The 17,942-nt window shown below is 50.4% G+C and overlaps 3 protein-coding genes and 1 pseudogene across 3 annotated transcripts; 1 reads left to right on the top strand and 3 right to left on the bottom strand.

Moving 5' to 3' along the window:
* Window positions 1-2,678: 2,678 nt before the first annotated feature.
* Window positions 2,679-5,680, bottom strand: LOC109781594 (caffeoylshikimate esterase-like; annotated as a pseudogene).
* Window positions 5,681-7,562: 1,882 nt separating this feature from the next.
* LOC109781595 (caffeoylshikimate esterase-like) lies at window positions 7,563-9,288 on the bottom strand. The gene is made up of 8 exons (XM_045234282.2): window positions 9,282-9,288; window positions 9,130-9,191; window positions 8,934-9,027; window positions 8,636-8,845; window positions 8,419-8,549; window positions 8,152-8,289; window positions 7,953-8,051; window positions 7,563-7,814 (listed from the first exon to the last, which is right to left on the bottom strand). Exons 1-8 carry the CDS (start codon window positions 9,286-9,288, stop codon window positions 7,563-7,565), a joined length of 993 nt encoding a protein of 330 aa, XP_045090217.1.
* A 334-nt stretch (window positions 9,289-9,622) lies between these two features.
* Window positions 9,623-10,219, top strand: LOC109781596 (uncharacterized). The gene has a single exon (XM_020340186.1). It carries the CDS (start codon window positions 9,623-9,625, stop codon window positions 10,217-10,219), a length of 597 nt encoding a protein of 198 aa, XP_020195775.1.
* Window positions 10,220-10,738: 519 nt separating this feature from the next.
* Window positions 10,739-12,828, bottom strand: LOC109781597 (probable pectate lyase 4). The gene is made up of 4 exons (XM_020340187.3): window positions 12,162-12,828; window positions 11,512-12,074; window positions 11,352-11,420; window positions 10,739-11,262 (listed from the first exon to the last, which is right to left on the bottom strand). Exons 1-4 carry the CDS (start codon window positions 12,445-12,447, stop codon window positions 10,987-10,989), a joined length of 1,194 nt encoding a protein of 397 aa, XP_020195776.2. The 5' UTR covers window positions 12,448-12,828; the 3' UTR covers window positions 10,739-10,986.
* Window positions 12,829-17,942: the final 5,114 nt, after the last annotated feature.

The raw sequence follows: 17,942 nt of genomic DNA, 5'->3' as shown, positions 1-17,942 counted from the left end.
TGTTGCAAAAATCCTCCCGCAACAATATCTATGTTGCAAAAAAGGTGAAGACGGAAAAAAAATCCGCAACACCACCATCTTTGCAAAAGTCCTCCCGCAACATCATTTATGTTGCAAACTATTGAAGAGAAAATTTAAAAAATTTGGCGAAAATAACACTTCGGCGGCTTTACAACAAAGTAATTGTTGCAGAGCCATTAATGTTTTAGGAAATGTGGAGGCTCATGTGCAACTAAAATTTGGGAGGCTCATTGCTCTGTTTTTTCACACAGGTGTTCATGTTTCAGAGTGGAAGAGAGCTAGTGTTTCAGAAACAGGATTTCACCGAAGATTGTTGATGGGATCTGCTCGATGGAGCTTCAGGAAACACCACCGGGGGACTTGTGAACCAAGTGGAAGATCCAGCTCGTGGCGGAAGCCCCCCGGTGACGCTTGGAGCTAAGAAAGATGGCCGCGTCCGTTCTCCAAGCATGGGGTCCTCGGTGAGCTAGATTGGCGTCCGATCCCACCATCTGGCGCGTGATGTGGTGCGTCATGGAGGTCCCCCACATCGGCGGCGGCTGATTTTGCGGTGGTTGGGGGCGGCGCCGCGCGGGCACAGGTCTGTCGGGGCCGGGACAAAGCCCTTGTTTCTACAACATGCCCGATGTTTCAGAAATTAATGAGTGGGGGAGGCGACCGAGCCGCGTGCCGGGAGATCAATCGGACGGCTGCGCGCACGTAGATCGAACGGCCATCGAGGTGGTGGACGTATCGTGCGGATCGGCCGGTGGACGCGTAGCAGCGCCCATATGAAAAAGAGTAGCTATTGAAGCAAGACTTATGCTCAAATGTCACTGTCGATAAACTCGGTCCATCTGAGAAACCACATCTTTCCACACAAAAACGAGACGATAAAGGGTGCAAAACGCAAAACCTCTCTCTGCACTAGGACCGATTCGTTAGACGTTTTGACTTTGAAAGAAGTGTGTTCGGGCTACCATCTCAGATCTCACCAACGCACGGCACGGGCCGGGCGGCCGCATTATTCAAATCGGTCTCCAACCCTATGCACGGATGCGTGACCATGAGATTTGGATCTCGTAGTGCAAATCTTGATGCTGAATCAATGTCTGAACGTCGTAGGATCTGGTGCTGGAGGAGCACGTCGCTCTCGTGGCCAAGCAAGACGGGCTTTGAGTCACGCTGAAGCAAATCACCCGAACTGCAATGATCCCCTTTTCCTCCCTTTAATTTCTTTCTTTCTAAGACAAAGAGCAACAACTTTGTCAGGCTTGTTAGTTAGGATGCACATCACCGACGCGTACAACACCCCCGGCTTAATTAGCATCGGCAGTTCTGATCATCCAGTTTCAAGTAATCTATTTCCAGCATCAAGGATTCGTGGTTTTATTTTCTCAGATACAACTGCATATCGCGTGCATGCGAAAATGTTTTAATTACATTAGATACATATATATTGTACTCTACAACCTCTTCGCGTATTGAACCCGCATCGCCTTCCTCTAGCTATTTGTCGCCTCCCTCTGCCGATTCGGAGGATACCTTAGCCATCGCCGATAGGGCCTCCTTTTCTTCCTTCCCATCCTCACATTACCGCCAGAAGAGGAATACACTGATGAAGCATGCCCAGGTGCCATAGACGGTGGCGGCGGGGTGCTTAGTTCCAAGGCGTTGCGGCACGGTGATTGTGGTTGTTTGGTGGTGTGGAGCGGAGCTCATTTGTGTGGGCCGACGCATGCGGAAGCGATGTCAATCTGGCTCGGTTGGTGGGCTGTCAGTCAAATGGGGTGCATGGCGGCGTTGTTGGTGGCACCCCGCACAATGTCGGCCTTAGGTACTCGTGGTAGCGGTGTAGGACTGGCTCGGTCGGGCACCAACAGTTTGGATCTAGTGGCGGTGCTGCGGCGGCGAGCATGGCACGTTTCGCGGCGGACACGGGGTTGGCGGTAAAGGTGGGACAACGTAACGTGAGACATGGTGAGAGTGGGTGCTCGGGGCTTTACGTGTTCTCCCTGCCAATTCTGTTGCCTGGATGCACGTTGATAACGAACATGAGGCGTGTAACAATGGTTGAACAACACGAGCATCGCACATGGTTGATCGGCTTCTTGTTTCAACAATCGTCAATTGCCTTCGCTATAGACGGCAGTTGGCCCCATGTGGGCTCTTGGCGGCACCGACGGCTTAATGCCTGCAATCTGATGACATGTCATATTTGGCCAATACCCTAAGGCGAGCTGTTGGATGGTTCCTTGAGTGGGCTCATGTCACTATTGGTGACCTTGTTGATGTTGGCAGGTGTGCTTTGATCCGCTCCTCGCATACATGGGGATGTTCGATTGCTTGGCGATGTCCATGCCAGAGTTGCACGAGTGTTAAGCCGCGACGATCTAGATTGCAACAATGACTTTTTTGCAGAAAATGGAGGCACTCTAGGCCTGACTTGCATGGGTTGTGCCTGGTAATGCTCATGTTCCACGTTATTTATTCACGGAAGGCATTATTTGGATTGGGGCTTAAAATCCTTGGATATGGGGACGGCAGCGCTCACCCATTGTTTCCGTTTTGGATACATCATTTTTGAAATACCTTTCTCACGGTTCGGGTGTCAATGGCGATGATTTCTATTTGATTGTTGCTGCTTATGTTGTTGTTCGTTTTGACATGTCTTTCGGCAGTCTTTTTTGTGTGTGTGTTGATGTTGGCTTTATACATCCTAGTCATGCAAAGTGTGAATGATACACATAGTGGTTGACATTATAAGGCAATAAATTATCGAATTTCTCTGCATTCTGCAATGCAGTCACCTACACTACACATTTTATCACTTGCCGGCGCTCGCCGCCCTCTCCTCGAGCCACGAAATCACGTCTGTGAAGATCCGCTCCACGTCGGCCGGCGGCTCAGCCATGAGAACGTGCCACATCCCGGGGTACAGCTTCAAGGTCTTGTCCCTGCTCGATGCCCGCTCGTGTAGCAGCCTGCTCCCCTCAGGATCGGCCACCACGTCGTCCTCCCCTTGCAGCACCAAGAACGGCAAAGTGACCTACATAATTATATTAAAAATTAAGTGGCGCACAGAATCTGTCAATGGTATTATTGGCTTCTACTCCCTCTATAACTTAATGTAAGATGTTAAGTCTAAAAAACGCCTTGCAAGAAGTTACAGAGGTTGCACTATATATAGTATGTACCTCGTGCATGTTCTTCTCAATGTCTAGGCTGACCGCGAGGAGTTCGTGGCCTGTCTGCAACGCGAGGTTTCCCTTGTACATGTATGGGTTGGAACGAATCTGTGAAAGATTTCAGCGAGTGAGAACATATCTGATGCTTCCTCCTCTTAAGGTGCTTCTGTGCTACTTAAATAAAACTACTACAACAAATTGTTAAAAAAAACAAATCTCACCTTTAGTATCAGATGCGTCTATCACACCACAAAATTTTAGTTTAAAACTCAATCCACGAGTTGAGAAACAAAAAGGGAAACCCAGACAGTGAGGACTCATTTGGTTTGAAGGATTCCTATGGGATTTGCGCGTATGCTGGCATTCGTTTCACAAGAATAGAGGCACTAGATTCCTAGGGGTTGTGCCAACATTGGCCTAATTTCTAAGGATTCTTAGCATTATGTAAGACCTGGTAGAAAATGCCTACAGATTAAAGTGGACATGACATCTCAAATATTTACTTTTCCTATTCCAAAGATTTTAAAATCCCGCAAAGTGAATGAACCATGAATAATATTGTACCAATCATGTATGTTCAAATCACAACATTCTAGTATCAAGGTTGTTGAATTTTTTTCCCGATAACTTTGATACCATTTTTTAGCATTTTCATAGATTGCACTGAAACACTGCAAGGAGAGGAAACCCCGGAGATCTCTATGGACTATATTTGCAACAAGTTTCTCACATTGTGAAAAAAGAAAATTATTATAAATATAAGGAGCACAAAGCATTTATACATTCTACCAGAATTAAAAAAAGAAAAAAAATGAAATCTTACACGTATCTCAACGTTAGATCAATGGTTTTCCGTGTCGATAGTTTTATATCGAGGAAAATGTAGTGTTTCTTCCTAACGTTGGAAAAACTATGGAGTCTTGCACATATCTCAACGTCAGGTCAATGGTTCTCCGATAGTTTTTATATTACCTCTTTCTTGAACTGGGGATCTTTGCATACTTTGTCGAGCTGATCTGGAGCAGGGATGACCCTCCAGCTAGGCACGACGGCGCAGATCATCTTTAGAGCGCTCACCACCACCGGATGAGGCCGCATGCCATCACCAAGCTGATGCCACCGCAGAACAAAGAAAAAGTTCAGCGATCTTCAGAAGACATAACTGAATTTTAGGACAATTTGACAGGCTACAAGAGCAAACGAAATGCTTTTGAAGCTACTAGCATGGCATGTTGATCAAGTCAAGAAGTGGACCTTGACCATGGGGGCGAGCAAGACGGCGCCGTCCCAATACATGGAGTCCTTCCTGTGGACCTGCAGCGCCACGGTGCCTCCCATGGAGAAGCCGTAGAGGAACCTCTTCTTCGTCTTGTTCTCCGGCTTCTCTGAGTTTATTGCCAAATCGAAACCCCTTCAGACATTCAGTTAAAAAGATAGAAAAAATAGAGCAATTGTGCTGCAACTTGCATAGATAATGGAGCTGTAAATGAAGCTCTGTTCTTCTGTTCTTACCACAGACGCTCTTGAAATAGTCGGAGCAGTCCTTGACGATGTCGCTGAAGCTCGATATGTAGCCCTTGGAGCCGGAGGACTTGCCGTGGCCCTCTTGGTCTATCCCATGGACGGCGTAGCCGGCGTGCACCAGTCGCGCGGCGGTGTCTGAACATGCGTGGAGTATGTTAGTACCACTTCGTGGATCTTGGATGGTGAAATCGTTCTGAATCGATGGACGTAGTTGCAACGCTGAAGAGTAGAAGTAGTACTACCTGCCATCGATATGCTGCACTCTCCTCCATAGCCTACAAGTTTCGACAGCGAAACAATAATGAATTTTCTTTACTTCTTGACGAACTGCGGAATGGAAATTATGGAGAATGGAATGGTACCATGGCAGATGAAGACCAGAGCCTTGCGCTGTTGTTTCTTGGGCGCCCATTTGCAGGTGAAGAGCCTGCTGCCTCGTGAATTCAGGGTGAAGCCCTGCCCAAAGTTGAAGTTTGCATCTACGCGTTAGCAAACACAAATATGAACGAAATTTCTGACCAACGTTCACAGGACAAACCTCTTCATACTTGATATCATCTTTGTAGTGAGCCTGCAGAGATCACAAAACTCGGAGCTAAATTTACCATGCAAAATCAACGCGAATGAACGAACTATGAAAGAAGAGCCGGTCGCTTCTGAATTTACCATGGGAGAGGTTATCGAAATGCCCTGTGGATAGGTCAAACGATCCAAGTCCCCAAGCGATCTCAGAATATAACAGCAGGCGACCTGTGAAGATGGAAAACGAGGGGGTGGTGCTGGATATATATACGCCTATACGGACTTTTCTGCCTGGAGACAAGTTCATCGCCAACTGGTTGAGACGAGGAATTTTCTTCGGGTTTCAGAGAAGAAACACATCATGCTTCAGCACTAAGAATGCACGTTTTTTCTGTTTTTTAATCTCGCTGCCTCAGCGGAAAACATCGTGCTGGAAAGATAGGGGTGCCTGGTCAACGGATGCATCAAGGAGAAGAGGTAGAATGGTACACGCAGCGGAGATGGTTGAGCGGCACGGTATGATCCGCCTGAAGGCTTAGTCAAAGGCTTTCGTCGGGGTGTCATACTGTTTACTGTACAGTAAACCAACGTGCTCTTCTTCGTGACCAGCGCCCAGTGGCAGTGCTTACATTTACAAAGTCAAAGCGATTGGTGATTTGAAAGGTTGTATTTTTTTTTCAAGAAACAAGGCAGGTCTGATTATTTTTTTCATAATATAGTACTTCTCCACTTCAAAGCCTTTGTAGTTCTCACGGCCTCGTAGCATCTCCAAGGGCCCTCCCAAACGCGCCTCATTTGTCTGAGCGGATAGACAAAAAATTCAGTCTAACGGGTCATCTCAAACTATCCATATTTGTTTAGACTGTCTGAACCGCCCCAAAACCAGTTTTAATGAGCAGCGGATATGAAAATACCCGAACATGTCTGTCACGTTGACTCACACTGGCCCACCTAAACCCACAACCCCCACCCCTCTTGGTTCGGTCGAAACCCTAGCTCACTCTCCTCTCCTCTTCTCATCTCTCTGCTTTGGCCCAAGCCGCTCCCAAATCCTAGTCGCTGCCATGTTCGGCTCCCGATCAAAGGACGACGGGGTCGACTAGAACCTCCTTAACAGCGGAGAACTTCGCCCTCTGCGTTGCTCTTCGCCAGTCCCGGATGGAGACCTGTGGCCGGCCGCCATCCCCGTTGTCCTGGTGTCGTGGCTCAATCAGTCAAGCGTCGTCCTCATCAACTTGGTATCGTGGCTTGATCAATCGAGCGTCTCTCTGCCTCCACCGCATGGATCAAGCAATCGGGCACCATCGACACCATCCCAGCCACACTGTTCGAGTAGTGGAGGGCATCCCCGCTACCCCAGACCTCTGTGTCCTGGATGTGAGCATAACTCGATGCAGCATCTGGTCCACCGCCTCAGTGGAGCAAACTTTTATAAACCCAGGAGCTTTGTAGAAGCAGCGGCCAGAAAGTTGTCGATGCAAACTAGGAGACACCGATGGCTGCGATCTACGGAGCGAGAAGAAAACGCCAATAAGGTCTTCTAAAACTCTGAAGATCATGAAAGCCGGCCGAATCCACCGGAAATCTAAACCGATCGGATCCTGGAGGACCCATAGGAGACACGGCTCTGCACGCCCTCTGCTGGTGATAAGCACACCAACGGAACGGAGAAAGGGCAGGGGGGACATTATTTCTACATTGGGATAGCGCCGCCGCCTCCCCGCCCCAGAACAAGCACGACGACTTCCTAAAGAAAACCTGATAAAAAAACACCCATGCCGTTGCACGATAGGTCGGGGTATGATGTCGAGCTTGCCACCGTCCAGACCTGTGTGTCGATGCCCTCTTCTTTGGTGACCTAGCCAAGCCGGGCTGGCACTGAAGATCACTGCACTGGATCCTGCCGGCCGCCGCCGATATCACCAACGTCGCCGTCGAGCACCTCCTGGCACAGATCACTCGAACATGCATCTCCTTCACCGCCTCACAATAGCCCTCCAATCCTCACATGAGACATCCCCGAACAGGATCTCCCCGCCGCTGCCGCGCAAGCTTTATCCGGCGACGTGCCCAGGCGGCGGCGAGAAGGAGAGAAGACGGGTGGCGGCTAGGGTTTCCTTGTCGCCCATGCAAGCACCTCTGAGGAAGCGGTATCCGTATACACATTTTCAACGCCTTATTTACCATTAAAACAAATTTAACCTACAAGTAATAACACATATAACTTATGCAACACTTCATCCCCTGCCCAAGCGGCATGAAACGACACAGGGCGTCTGCTAAGAAAACGGACACGTGGCATATTTTCCACTGCATAACTAACATCTTTTAGGCGCTTGCCGTGCCAACATCTACTGAAACATTAGCTGCACAATTCGCCCTCTGGTCCAGCCAAGAGATGATGTCGGAGTAGACTCGCTCGACGTCCTGGGGGAGCTCTGCCATGAGCGCGTGCCACATCCCAGGGTAGAGCTTCAAGTCCTTGTCCGCGCTCGACGCTTCCTCGAACAGCAGCTTGCTCGCCGAAGGATCATTCACGACGTCGCCTCCGCCGTGCAGGACCAAGAACGGCAGGGTCACCTGCCAATCTCAAAACGTTAGTAGCTTCTCTGTCTTTCTCCATGTTCCTAAGCTACTGAGACTACACGCATGGCACACCATGAGGTGGGCAGGCTAGGAGAGAAATTAGACAGTTTTCTGACTAGGAAGGGAGATTACCTCGTGCAAGTTCTTCTCGATGTCCAGACTCACCATGAGGAGTTCATGACAGGTCTTCAATGGGAGCTTTCCCTTGTAAATATACGGATTGGAGCGAACCTGCACGCAAATACCCATACAAAATTCAGCAACCATCAACATTGCCTTTTCCTTCAACAGTTAAGAGCCTTAAAAGAAGTTGGTACATATGACTGAGTACCTGTTTTCTCATCTCTGGATCTTTGCAGACTTTGTCGATGATGTCCGGGATGGGTATGATCCTCCAACCGGGCGCCACCGCGCATACCATCTTCAGAGCGCTCACCACCACCGGATGCGGCCTCATGTCATCAGAAATCTGATACCATAACGAATTAACAAACAACCATGCACACAAAAATCACCACGAAAACTCAGCCCCGTGTTGTAATGAGAAGTCATACGGCAGGATTCATTATAGGTGGAAAATGAAAAAAACAGAGAAGACCTTGCACATTGGAGCAAGCAGAACGGCGCCGTCCCAGTAGGCCGGCTCCTTCCTGTGGAGGAGGAGCGCTATGCTCCCGCCCATGGAGATCCCGTACAGGAACCGCTTCTTCCCCCTGTTCTCCGGCTTATCTGAAATTAGTCAGACGCCACAAATTCAGAGCTCAATTGGTGTTTTCAGTCTGTGTACCCGGCATAGTTCAGTGAGCCGTCCGTACCGCAGACAGTCATGAAATAGCTGGAGCAGTCGGCGACGACGTCGCTGAAGTTCGGCACGTAGCATCTCCGGCCAGACGACCTGCCGTGCCCCTCGTGATCTATCCCGTAGACGGCGTACCCGGCGCGCACCAACCGGGAGGCAGTATCTCTCATTGATTTTTTTAGAAATGGAGTATCTCTCATTGATACACTGCACTCTGCTGCAATCCCTGTCAAGGAGACACCAAGAAGAACACTTGTTCTTTTTGCCACGAATTGATTGAGCAGAGATAGAGAGAGTGGGAAATGCACTGGTACCATGGCAGATGAAGATCAATGCTTTGGGCTCTGAATTGCGCGGCATCCATGCGCAGGTGAACAGCTTGGTGTCCCGGGAGTTGACGATAAACTCCTAGAGATTGAGTTCAGACTTCAGAGTTAGCAAACGCGAGCAACGATGATGAAAATTAAAACTGTGTTTAGACTTCGGACTGCTGCGGCAATATGAACCGACCTCTTCATACTTGACATCATCGGTGCACTGATCCTGCAAAATGAAAATGTCACGGTTTGGACCTGGATCACAATGGTATGAAATCACTGTTTATAGGATGCTCCTTAACATACCATGGCCATGTCTTCAGAACTCCCTTTGAACAAGTGAACTTGACATGATGCGTGCATGTGCATACATATATACTACTGCACCTTGAACACATAGAATCGATGCTCTAGTCTAAGAGCATCTCCAACAGCCGGCCAAAAAGCGCGCGCGGAACGTTTCGGCGCGCTCCAGCAGTGGCGGGAAAGTCGCGCACGCGGGAACGGTTTGTGCGCGCGGGGGAAAAGGCGGCAGGTCGCGCGCTATTTTTGGCGCACGCTTCCAGCGCGCCTATTCCACGCACTTCGCTTCCTCTTCCGCTACCACGCGCGCCTCCACCGCTTCCTCGGTTGCTTCCGCTGCCACGCGCGCCACCGCTCCAGCGCCCCGCCACCGACACACCACCATGCCACCGCGCCGCCGAGGAGCGTCAGGCTACCGCGGCGTCCTCCAGCGCCCCAACGGCGGGTTCTACTCCGAGATACGGTCCGGCCAACTCCGGCTCGGCCTCGGCACCTTCGAGACGGCGCACGAGGCCGCCCGCGCGTACGACGCGGCGGCATGGCGCCTAGGCAGGCCGCGCCAGCAGATGAACTTCCACGACGTCCACACGCTCCAGCAGGCGCTGGACGTCGCCCCGCCGCCTTGTCTTCGCACGGCACAAGACCGTGCGTATCACGCTGAGCGGCAGAACCGCCTCCTCGTCGCCCATGAGGACGAGCGGGTCATGGCGGAGTGGCGCCAGCGCCACCCGGAGGACGTCACCTACGAGCAAGCCTACTGGGCAAGGCGCCGCGAGGAGGAGACGCAAAGGCGCCGCGCTGAGTGGTTGGACAGACGTCGGCGGAAGGCCCTGGCGCTATCCCAGTGCGAAATCGTTGAGAATGGTGGTCAGACGACCTTTGCGTCTGATGATGATCGTTGGGAAGACATGTGGCTCGATACCTCGGACCAGACCAGCGAGGATGGCGACGATGACGATGACGACGACGACTGGGAGTAGGTTGTAGTTGCACTATCTAGTAGTTTTTATCTATGTCGTTGCACTATCTAATAGTTTTTATCTATCTATGCTATGGAACTATGTAAAATATCTATGTATCGTTTTTTCTATCTATGAATTTTATTTATCGTTTTATTAAAAAAATGTACGCAATGTTTAGCGCGCGCTGCATTTTAGCGCGGCCGTTGGAGTTACGCGCGCGCGCTCAATTTTGACGTGTTTGCCGGAGCCAGCGCTGCCGACCACGCCAAACCAGGCGAACGGCGCGCGGCAAATGCGTTTTTTGCGCGCAGGCGTTGCGTGGCTGTTGAAGATGCTCTAAGAAAAAAGAATACACAGATCGGCCAACACGACAAGAAACCGAAGCAAGCCAGCGGAATGGAACGGCGTAGTACGAGTCTGTGTGCAGATGGTGACACCGATTCCTCCAAAGGGAGATATAAAATCTACAACTTGCGTAACGAAACTCCGGCGAGCATGGAAAACAACGCGCGTGAGAAATCTCTGCGAGTGCATTCGGTCAGAATCAGTGGTACAGTCAGTTCATCTATTCTCAGTCACGTCGCAATCTTGTTCCAACAGGACAATCATCAGATCCACAGATTAGGTTACAAGAAAATGCAGCGACTATGGAATTCAGAGCTTCAGATATCGTTCGTATTATTGCTCATATCTGTCAAACATAATACTAGTAGTACGGCGGTTCGTTATTATTCGTGTAAATTTATTTGGATCGCGTGCTCTAAATTTTCAGAGTGGTTCATACTTCAGACAAATGTCGTGGCAGCAGCAGGTGCTCTTGTGAAGCAGACGTCTTCCGGCAGCGGAACCGGCTGCCAGCCGGTGCAGGACTCCAGTAGCTCCTTGAGCGCCATCGACGCGGGCTGCACCGACCACGGCTTGTAGCAATCCCGGACCTCAAAGTCCCACTGGTTGTCTTCTGCAGTCTCTGAGTCATTTTCCGTGTACTCCTGCGCACCGTTCAGGAACAGGTCGCCTTCAGACCGGATGCGCCCACTTGAACTGCAGTCTCTGTCCGCCGCCTGCATCAGTCACAAACCCAAAGCTTTTCAGCTACAAAAAATGAAATTCAGATCTGTAAGGCCCAGTGTATGTAAATGTAATACGAGACCTGCTCGCTCATGTACGTGAACACTTTCTTCTTCTCCCCCGCCTCGTAGATGTTGCACTGGGAGACAATCTGCAGCCATATCAAGCGTGCAGATCAGCACTACTACACACTACACACGCTTATGGCATGCGGCGTGTGAGCAGTTTCGCGTGAACCGCACCTGCGACTCCACGCTGGCGCAGACGGCGTAGATGCCCCAGCCCCTGGTGTAGTTGTTGTAGAGGTGCACCCGGCCGAACCGGACGCGGGGCTGCCGCTGCCGCGTGCCGTCGAAGAGGCAGTGGTGGATGGTCACCCGGATGCGCCGGTCCCCGACGTGCTCGCTGCTGGCGCCGATCAGCACGGCCTTGTCGTGCGCCGAGAAGCGGCACCGGGAGACCGTCACGTCCGTGCTGCCGCAGGTGACGTCCAGGAGGCCGTCGGCGAAGTCGCGCAGGCTGCAGCGGTCCACCCACACGTGCCTCGACCCGGGCTTGACCTGGACGGCGTCGGCGTCGTGCCCGCGCCCGCCCTCCACCTCCAGGTTGCACAGGATCACGTGCTCGCACTCGCGGAGAAGGAGGCCCTTGCCGGACAGCGTCACGCGCCGCCCGCGGCCGTCCACGGTCTTGTGGGAGGACACGCGCAGCCCCGACGCGAGGCGGATGGTGCCGGACACGTCGAAGACGATCCACAGCGGCTCCTGGCGCCGGCAGCCGTCCCGCAGCGAGCCGGGCCCGTCGTCTTAGATAACACGTCGTTCAGCTTCAGTGTCAGAGTGACAGCAGATGATGATGCAGAGAATTAACGGAGAGATGGTGCCGTGCGTACCATTGAGGGTGGTGACGTGGTAGACGTCGCCGTGGAGGCCGCCGATGGCGTGCCGGCCGAAGCCCTCGGCCTGAGCGGCCATGGCGCGCAGCGAGGAATCCACGGCCGCGTACGGCATCAGCGTGGTTTGCGGCACGCTCCCGAGTTGTTGCTCGTCGGAGAATCGAGGAGGGGCGGTGTCTTCCACGGCCGGCTCACCGCTGAAATGCTCGTCGGGATGAGGAGGAGTAATGTCCACCATGGCAGGATCGTCGACGAGCTGCTCGTCGGACTGAGGAGGCGCCATGGCGTAGGACAGTGAACAGTGATCGAGTGAACGAACAGAGAACACGTTGGTTCGGTATTTGTTGAGGCGCCCTCGGGAAAGAACGGCTGCTGCTTACTGTCGGACTTTAATTGTCTGGGCCGTTTTCGCTGGTGAGTTGTGTCGCGGGGGCGTTTCAGGCCGGCCCAAAGAGAAGTAAATTTGAAACGGGGAAATGCTCATATACCTTCTCACCCCTAAAAAAAAATACTACTACCTCTGTAAATACTTGGAATACCTTTTGTGTTTAAAGAAATGCTCATAAATACTTGAAAATTTTCCCTTGCCTAAGAAAAAAAAACTTAGTAGAAATTTTTTCCACACCGGAGCCTTGGTGTTCAATCCATAGATTAAAGAAAAAGGTTTTTTTACGATTAATCAATGCCAGAAGAAAAATGTTGCATCACGCCCACAAAGTAGGGCATCCCGCCCGACCTGCTTATCCAAAAAGACCCACATGCCACGGAGGAAAGGAATATTGTCAAGGTTTTGCCCGCAACTATCATTGTCATCACGTCTTCCCGAGCAAATAGCTTCGGCTTAATCATTGATGACGAACGAAGCCCTCTCTGTCACTGTCTCACTGACACGCTGGATCCGACCAGTTCATGCTAAATAAACCGATCAAACACATCAAGAACTGGGAACTCGACTTCGATAGCGACCTCGCATGAGAGATGCACACATTGCATCTGCAGAATCCCGCGTGCTACGGGAGATTGTTGGGTGTAGATCCTACCTTTCGCAAGGCATCATTGTTGCCATGTCGTCCGGTAACACCATAGCTCCGACTACACCGCTACACAAACAAGAAGTTGCAAGGACAAACCTAGGACCTACCACGCAGTCAACAACGAAGGACATGTTGTTGTCCATCTCTTCTGTCTACCCATCATCATTGCCACACGAGTCACTACACCACAAGATCCAAGGTCAACACCCTGACATCCGGACGACTAAGCTGTCACATTGCTGGTCCCTTTGCCATCACCGCCAAGCAGAAATCTGACATGCATGAGACTACTCTCCCATCACAATCGAGTGGTTCATCTAGTAGGATCAAATTAAAAAATGATGCCCCAAGAGGGTAAGTCGCCAAAACACGATCATCATTTGACCCCGTGGTTCAGTTGGGGTTTCCAAGAGCTATCCCAGGCAGAGAATCATCCTTTTCTTGATATATCAAGAAGATACCAATTACACGCAACCTTTACACCACCACGGAATCAAAAGATACTCAAGACATCAAGGATGCACACAACCAAAAAATTACAAAAGAAAAAAAGCAACAAAGAGAACAACTGCAGAAAAATAATGGCAGCCTTATGTAAGATGATAAGTGCTCCAACAATGTCTCTTCCGGGAAGGGAATAACGCATGAGCATCGCCATCGTTAGAACCAACCACTGAGGCTAGATCATGGGTTTCCACCATCGGAGAGGGAACAAGTAAGCTCCATACAGTGTCCTCAAGAAGGAAACGTCGTTTGAACAACAACATTACTAGGTTCGACAAATGAAGAGACCTGGAGTTTTCACCTATGGAAACTCGGGTCCCGCATTCAAAAAGCACCACATAGCCGATGTTGCCCAATGTTGCAAACACCCACCAATCCATCATCGCACAAAGACGCACAATCCCGTGGACCTTACCACACAATTTGAACCATGTCTTCTTAACACATGTTGTCAAAGCAGCACACATGGACGCCCACCATTTCCATCGACTCCATGCCGCCGAGAGTCCAGATCACCCATGTAGTCAATTTAGGCCAGTCACATGGGGCACCTCGAGGCATGGGTGGAACCCACACATCAAACCAAAGTTGAGTCGCCCGATCTACTATCGCACACACCATCTTTGGCCATGTCGAGCACTCCAAACTATGTATCGAGTTAGAGATGCCTAAGGACGCGTTTGGTTGCCCACATATACCTCAGCTAGGCCCGCGGGAATAAAAAGGTCGGTTTGGTTACCCACATTCACTATTGAGCCTGCATAGCACGAACATTAAAGCACCGCTGGGCCTGCATCCCTGGGAACGCTCAAATCGGTCATTTTTCCTCAGCCAGGCCCGAGCGATCCAACCCTAGGCGCGTGGGCGTGGGCGGTTGCACGCGTGGGTGAGGTCATGAGACGTCGCGTTGTTTCGAGACGCGTCGTCATAAATTACCCTCACCTCCCCCTCCTCACCGCTCTCTCCCCTCTTCCCCATTCACACCGGCGGCGGCGACCACCTGAGCTCTACTGTGAATCGATCCAAGACGACGGCGGCGACCACCTGAGCTCTACTGTGAATCGATCCAAGACGACGGCGGCAACCACCAGAGTGACTGTAGACCTCCATCGGAGCGCATCGGCCATGGCGGTAAGACCTCGTCCTCTCTACACATTCACTGCTTTTGACTCGGGCTAGATTTGATTAGAGCACACGATTGAAGAGTTAGGGAGGGGATTGGACATATCGGGGAGGGAGGATTGACATCAATCAATTCTGCATCTACGGCTCATAGATTATTTTTCGATTACATCGGGGGCGGGGATTGGATTGTCTAGCCACGGCGACCCTGGAGTCACGTCGAACCGCCGGGGGGGGGCGTAGTCATCTTCCTTTCTTCCTCATCGGCTTCGTCCTCATCGTCTTCGTCAAGAACGATTGCACGGGCGCCTGCCGCCGCCGCCCTGGCCACCATCTGCTCCTCGTCGTTGTCAGACTCCGGCGACCCAAACATACTACTCCAGTACGTCGCGGCACGCTGGTCTTGAGGCGCCTTGTACTGACTGTACTTGGCCTATCAATCGTCGCTGGAGTCTGCCTGATTCATGGCCCAACGCAGGATGTCCACTGACATCGCGCCCTTGGCTGGGTCCAGAACCAGTGTCTTCAGCTCGTCCGGCGTAGGCTTCTTCATCACAACATCGGCCTCCTTGTGCATGTCACCGATGCTGCTGAAGTTCGAGCACACTTCCATGGTGTGCTCGAACTTCTTGCTGTCACCGAGCGAGCACCCAAGGAAGAATGCCCTCCATCCAATGCCCTAGGGGAAAGGGTTGGGGTTGGATTTGGATTTCATGTCAAGGAGAGGTGGAAAGGGAGAGGTGGTGAAACAGAGGGGGTTTGAGTGTGGTGTTGGGTTAGTGGGGTGGGTCGTTAGCCCGATATGACTGAATGCTGACCATTGATATGCGTGGTGTTCATAATGCAGATGGACAAGGGCAAGGAGGTGGTGCCACCATTGGAGAAGGGCAAGGAGGTTGTGCCTGTTGGGGAACGCAGTAATTTCAAAAAAAAATCCTACGACCACGCAAGATCTATCTGGGAGAAGCATAGCAACGAGCGGGGAGAGTGTGTCCACGTACCCTCATAGACCGAAAGCGGAAGCGTTTTATCAACGCGGTTGATGTAGTCATACGTCTTCACGATCCGACCGATCCTAGCACCGAACGTACGGCACCTCCGTGTTCAGCACACGTTCAGCTCGATCACGTCCCTCGTACTCTTGATCCAGTTGAGGCCGAGGGAGAGTTTCGTCAGCACGACGGCGTGGCGACGGTGATGATGAAGTTACCGGCGTAGGGCTTCGCCTAAGCAATACGACAATATGACCGAGGTGGAAAACTGTGGAGGGGGGCACCGCACACGGCTAAAGATCAACTTGTGTGTCTATGGGGTGCCCCCCTCCCCCGTATATAAAGGAGGGAGGGAGGAGGAGGCCGTCCAAGGTGTGGTGCGCCCAAGGGGGGTCCTACTCCAAGTAGGAATCGCCCCCCTTTTCTTATTCCTACAAGGAGAAGGGGGAAAGAGGAGGAGGAGAGAAAGGAAAGGGGGCCGCCCCCCAACCCCTAGTCCAATTCGGTTTGGGCTTGGGGGGGGCCTCCACATGGCTGCTTCCAATATATCAATCTTTATGTCTCGACCATTTCGAGACTCCTCGTCATGTCCGTGATCTCATCCGGCACTCCGAACAACCCTTGGTACATCAAATCACATAAACTCATAATACGAATTGTCATCGAACATTAAGCGTGCGGACCCTATGGGTTCGAGAACTATGTAGACATGACCGAGACACATCTCCGGTCAATAACCAATAGCGGAACCTAGATGCTCATATTGGCTCCTACATATTCTACGAAGATCTTTATCGGTCAAACCGCATAACAACATACATTGTTCCTTTTGTCATCGGTATGTTAATTGCCCGAGATTCGATCATTGGTATCACCATACCTAGTTCAATCTTGTTACCGGCAAGTCTCTTTACTCGTTCCGTAATGCATCATCCCGCAACTAACTCATTAGTCGCATTGCTTGCAAGGCTTATAGTGATGTGCATTACCGAGAGGGCCCAGAGATACCTCTCCGACAATCGGAGTGACAAATCCTAATCTCGATATATGCCAACTCAACAAACACCATCGAAGACACCTGTAGAGCATCTTTATAATCACCCAGTTACGTTGTGACGTTTGATAGCACACTAAGTGTTCCTCCGGTATTCGGGAGTTGCATAATCTCATAGTCATAGGAACATGTATAAGTCATGAAGAAAGCAATAGCAATAAACTAAATGATCATTATGCTAAGCTAACGGATGGGTCTTGTCCATCACATCATTATCTAATGATGTGATCCCATTCATCAAATGACAACACATGTCTATGGCTAGGAAACTTAACCATCTTTGATTAACGAGCTAGTCTAGTAGAGGCATACTGGGACACTCTGTTTGTCTATGGATTCACACATGTACTAAGTTTCCGGTTAATACAATTCTAGCATGAATAATAAACATTTATCATGATATAAGGAAATATAAATAACAACTTTATTATTGCCTCTAGGGCATATTTCCTTCAGTCTCCCACTTTCACTAGAGTCAATAATCTAGTTCACATCGCCATGTGATTTAACACCAATAGTTCACATCACCATCTGATGAGTTCACATCGCCATGTGACTAATACCCAAATGGTTTTACTAGAGTCAATAATCTAGTTCACATCGCTATGTGATTAACACCCAAAGAGTACTAAGGTGTGATCATGTTTTGTTTGTGAGAGAAGCTTAGTCAATGGGTTTGTCACATTCAGAGCCGTATGAATTTTGCAAATTTCTATGTCTACAATGCTCTGCATGGAGCTACTCCAGCTAATTGCTCCCACTTTCAATATGTATCCAGAATGAGACTTAGAGTCATCTGGATTGATGTAAAAGCTTGCATCGACGTAACTCTTTACGACGAACTCTTTATCACCTCCATAACCGAAAAACATCTCCTTAGTCTTCTAAGGATAATTTTGACCGCTGTCAAGTGATCCACTCCTGGATCAATATCGTGCCCCCTTGCCAAACTCATGGTAAGGTACACAATAGGTTTGGTACACAGCATAGCATACTTTATAGAACCTATGACTGAGGCATAGGGAATGACTTTCATTCTCTTTCTATTTTCTGCCGTGGTCGTGTTTTGAGT

Source organism: Aegilops tauschii, chromosome 3, assembly GCF_002575655.3.
Source record: "Aegilops tauschii subsp. strangulata cultivar AL8/78 chromosome 3, Aet v6.0, whole genome shotgun sequence".
Taxonomy (NCBI): domain Eukaryota; kingdom Viridiplantae; phylum Streptophyta; class Magnoliopsida; order Poales; family Poaceae; genus Aegilops; species Aegilops tauschii.
This window is presented reverse-complemented; position numbering and strand designations above follow the sequence as displayed.

Coding starts and splice junctions, on each gene's coding strand:
- LOC109781595 (XM_045234282.2), bottom strand. Junction 8,550..8,635: donor CTATTTCATGACTGTCTGCG/GTACGGACGGCT, acceptor GACTAATTTCAG/ATAAGCCGGAGAACAGGGGG. Junction 8,290..8,418: donor TGCTTGCTCCAATGTGCAAG/GTCTTCTCTGTT, acceptor TTATGGTATCAG/ATTTCTGATGACATGAGGCC.
- LOC109781596 (XM_020340186.1), top strand. CDS start 9,623: ATGCCACCGCGCCGCCGAGGAGCGTCAGGCTACCGCGGCGTCCTCCAG.
- LOC109781597 (XM_020340187.3), bottom strand. CDS start 12,447: ATGGCGCCTCCTCAGTCCGACGAGCAGCTCGTCGACGATCCTGCCATG. Junction 11,421..11,511: donor GCGCCAGCGTGGAGTCGCAG/GTGCGGTTCACG, acceptor ATATGGCTGCAG/ATTGTCTCCCAGTGCAACAT. Junction 11,263..11,351: donor TCACGTACATGAGCGAGCAG/GTCTCGTATTAC, acceptor TGACTGATGCAG/GCGGCGGACAGAGACTGCAG.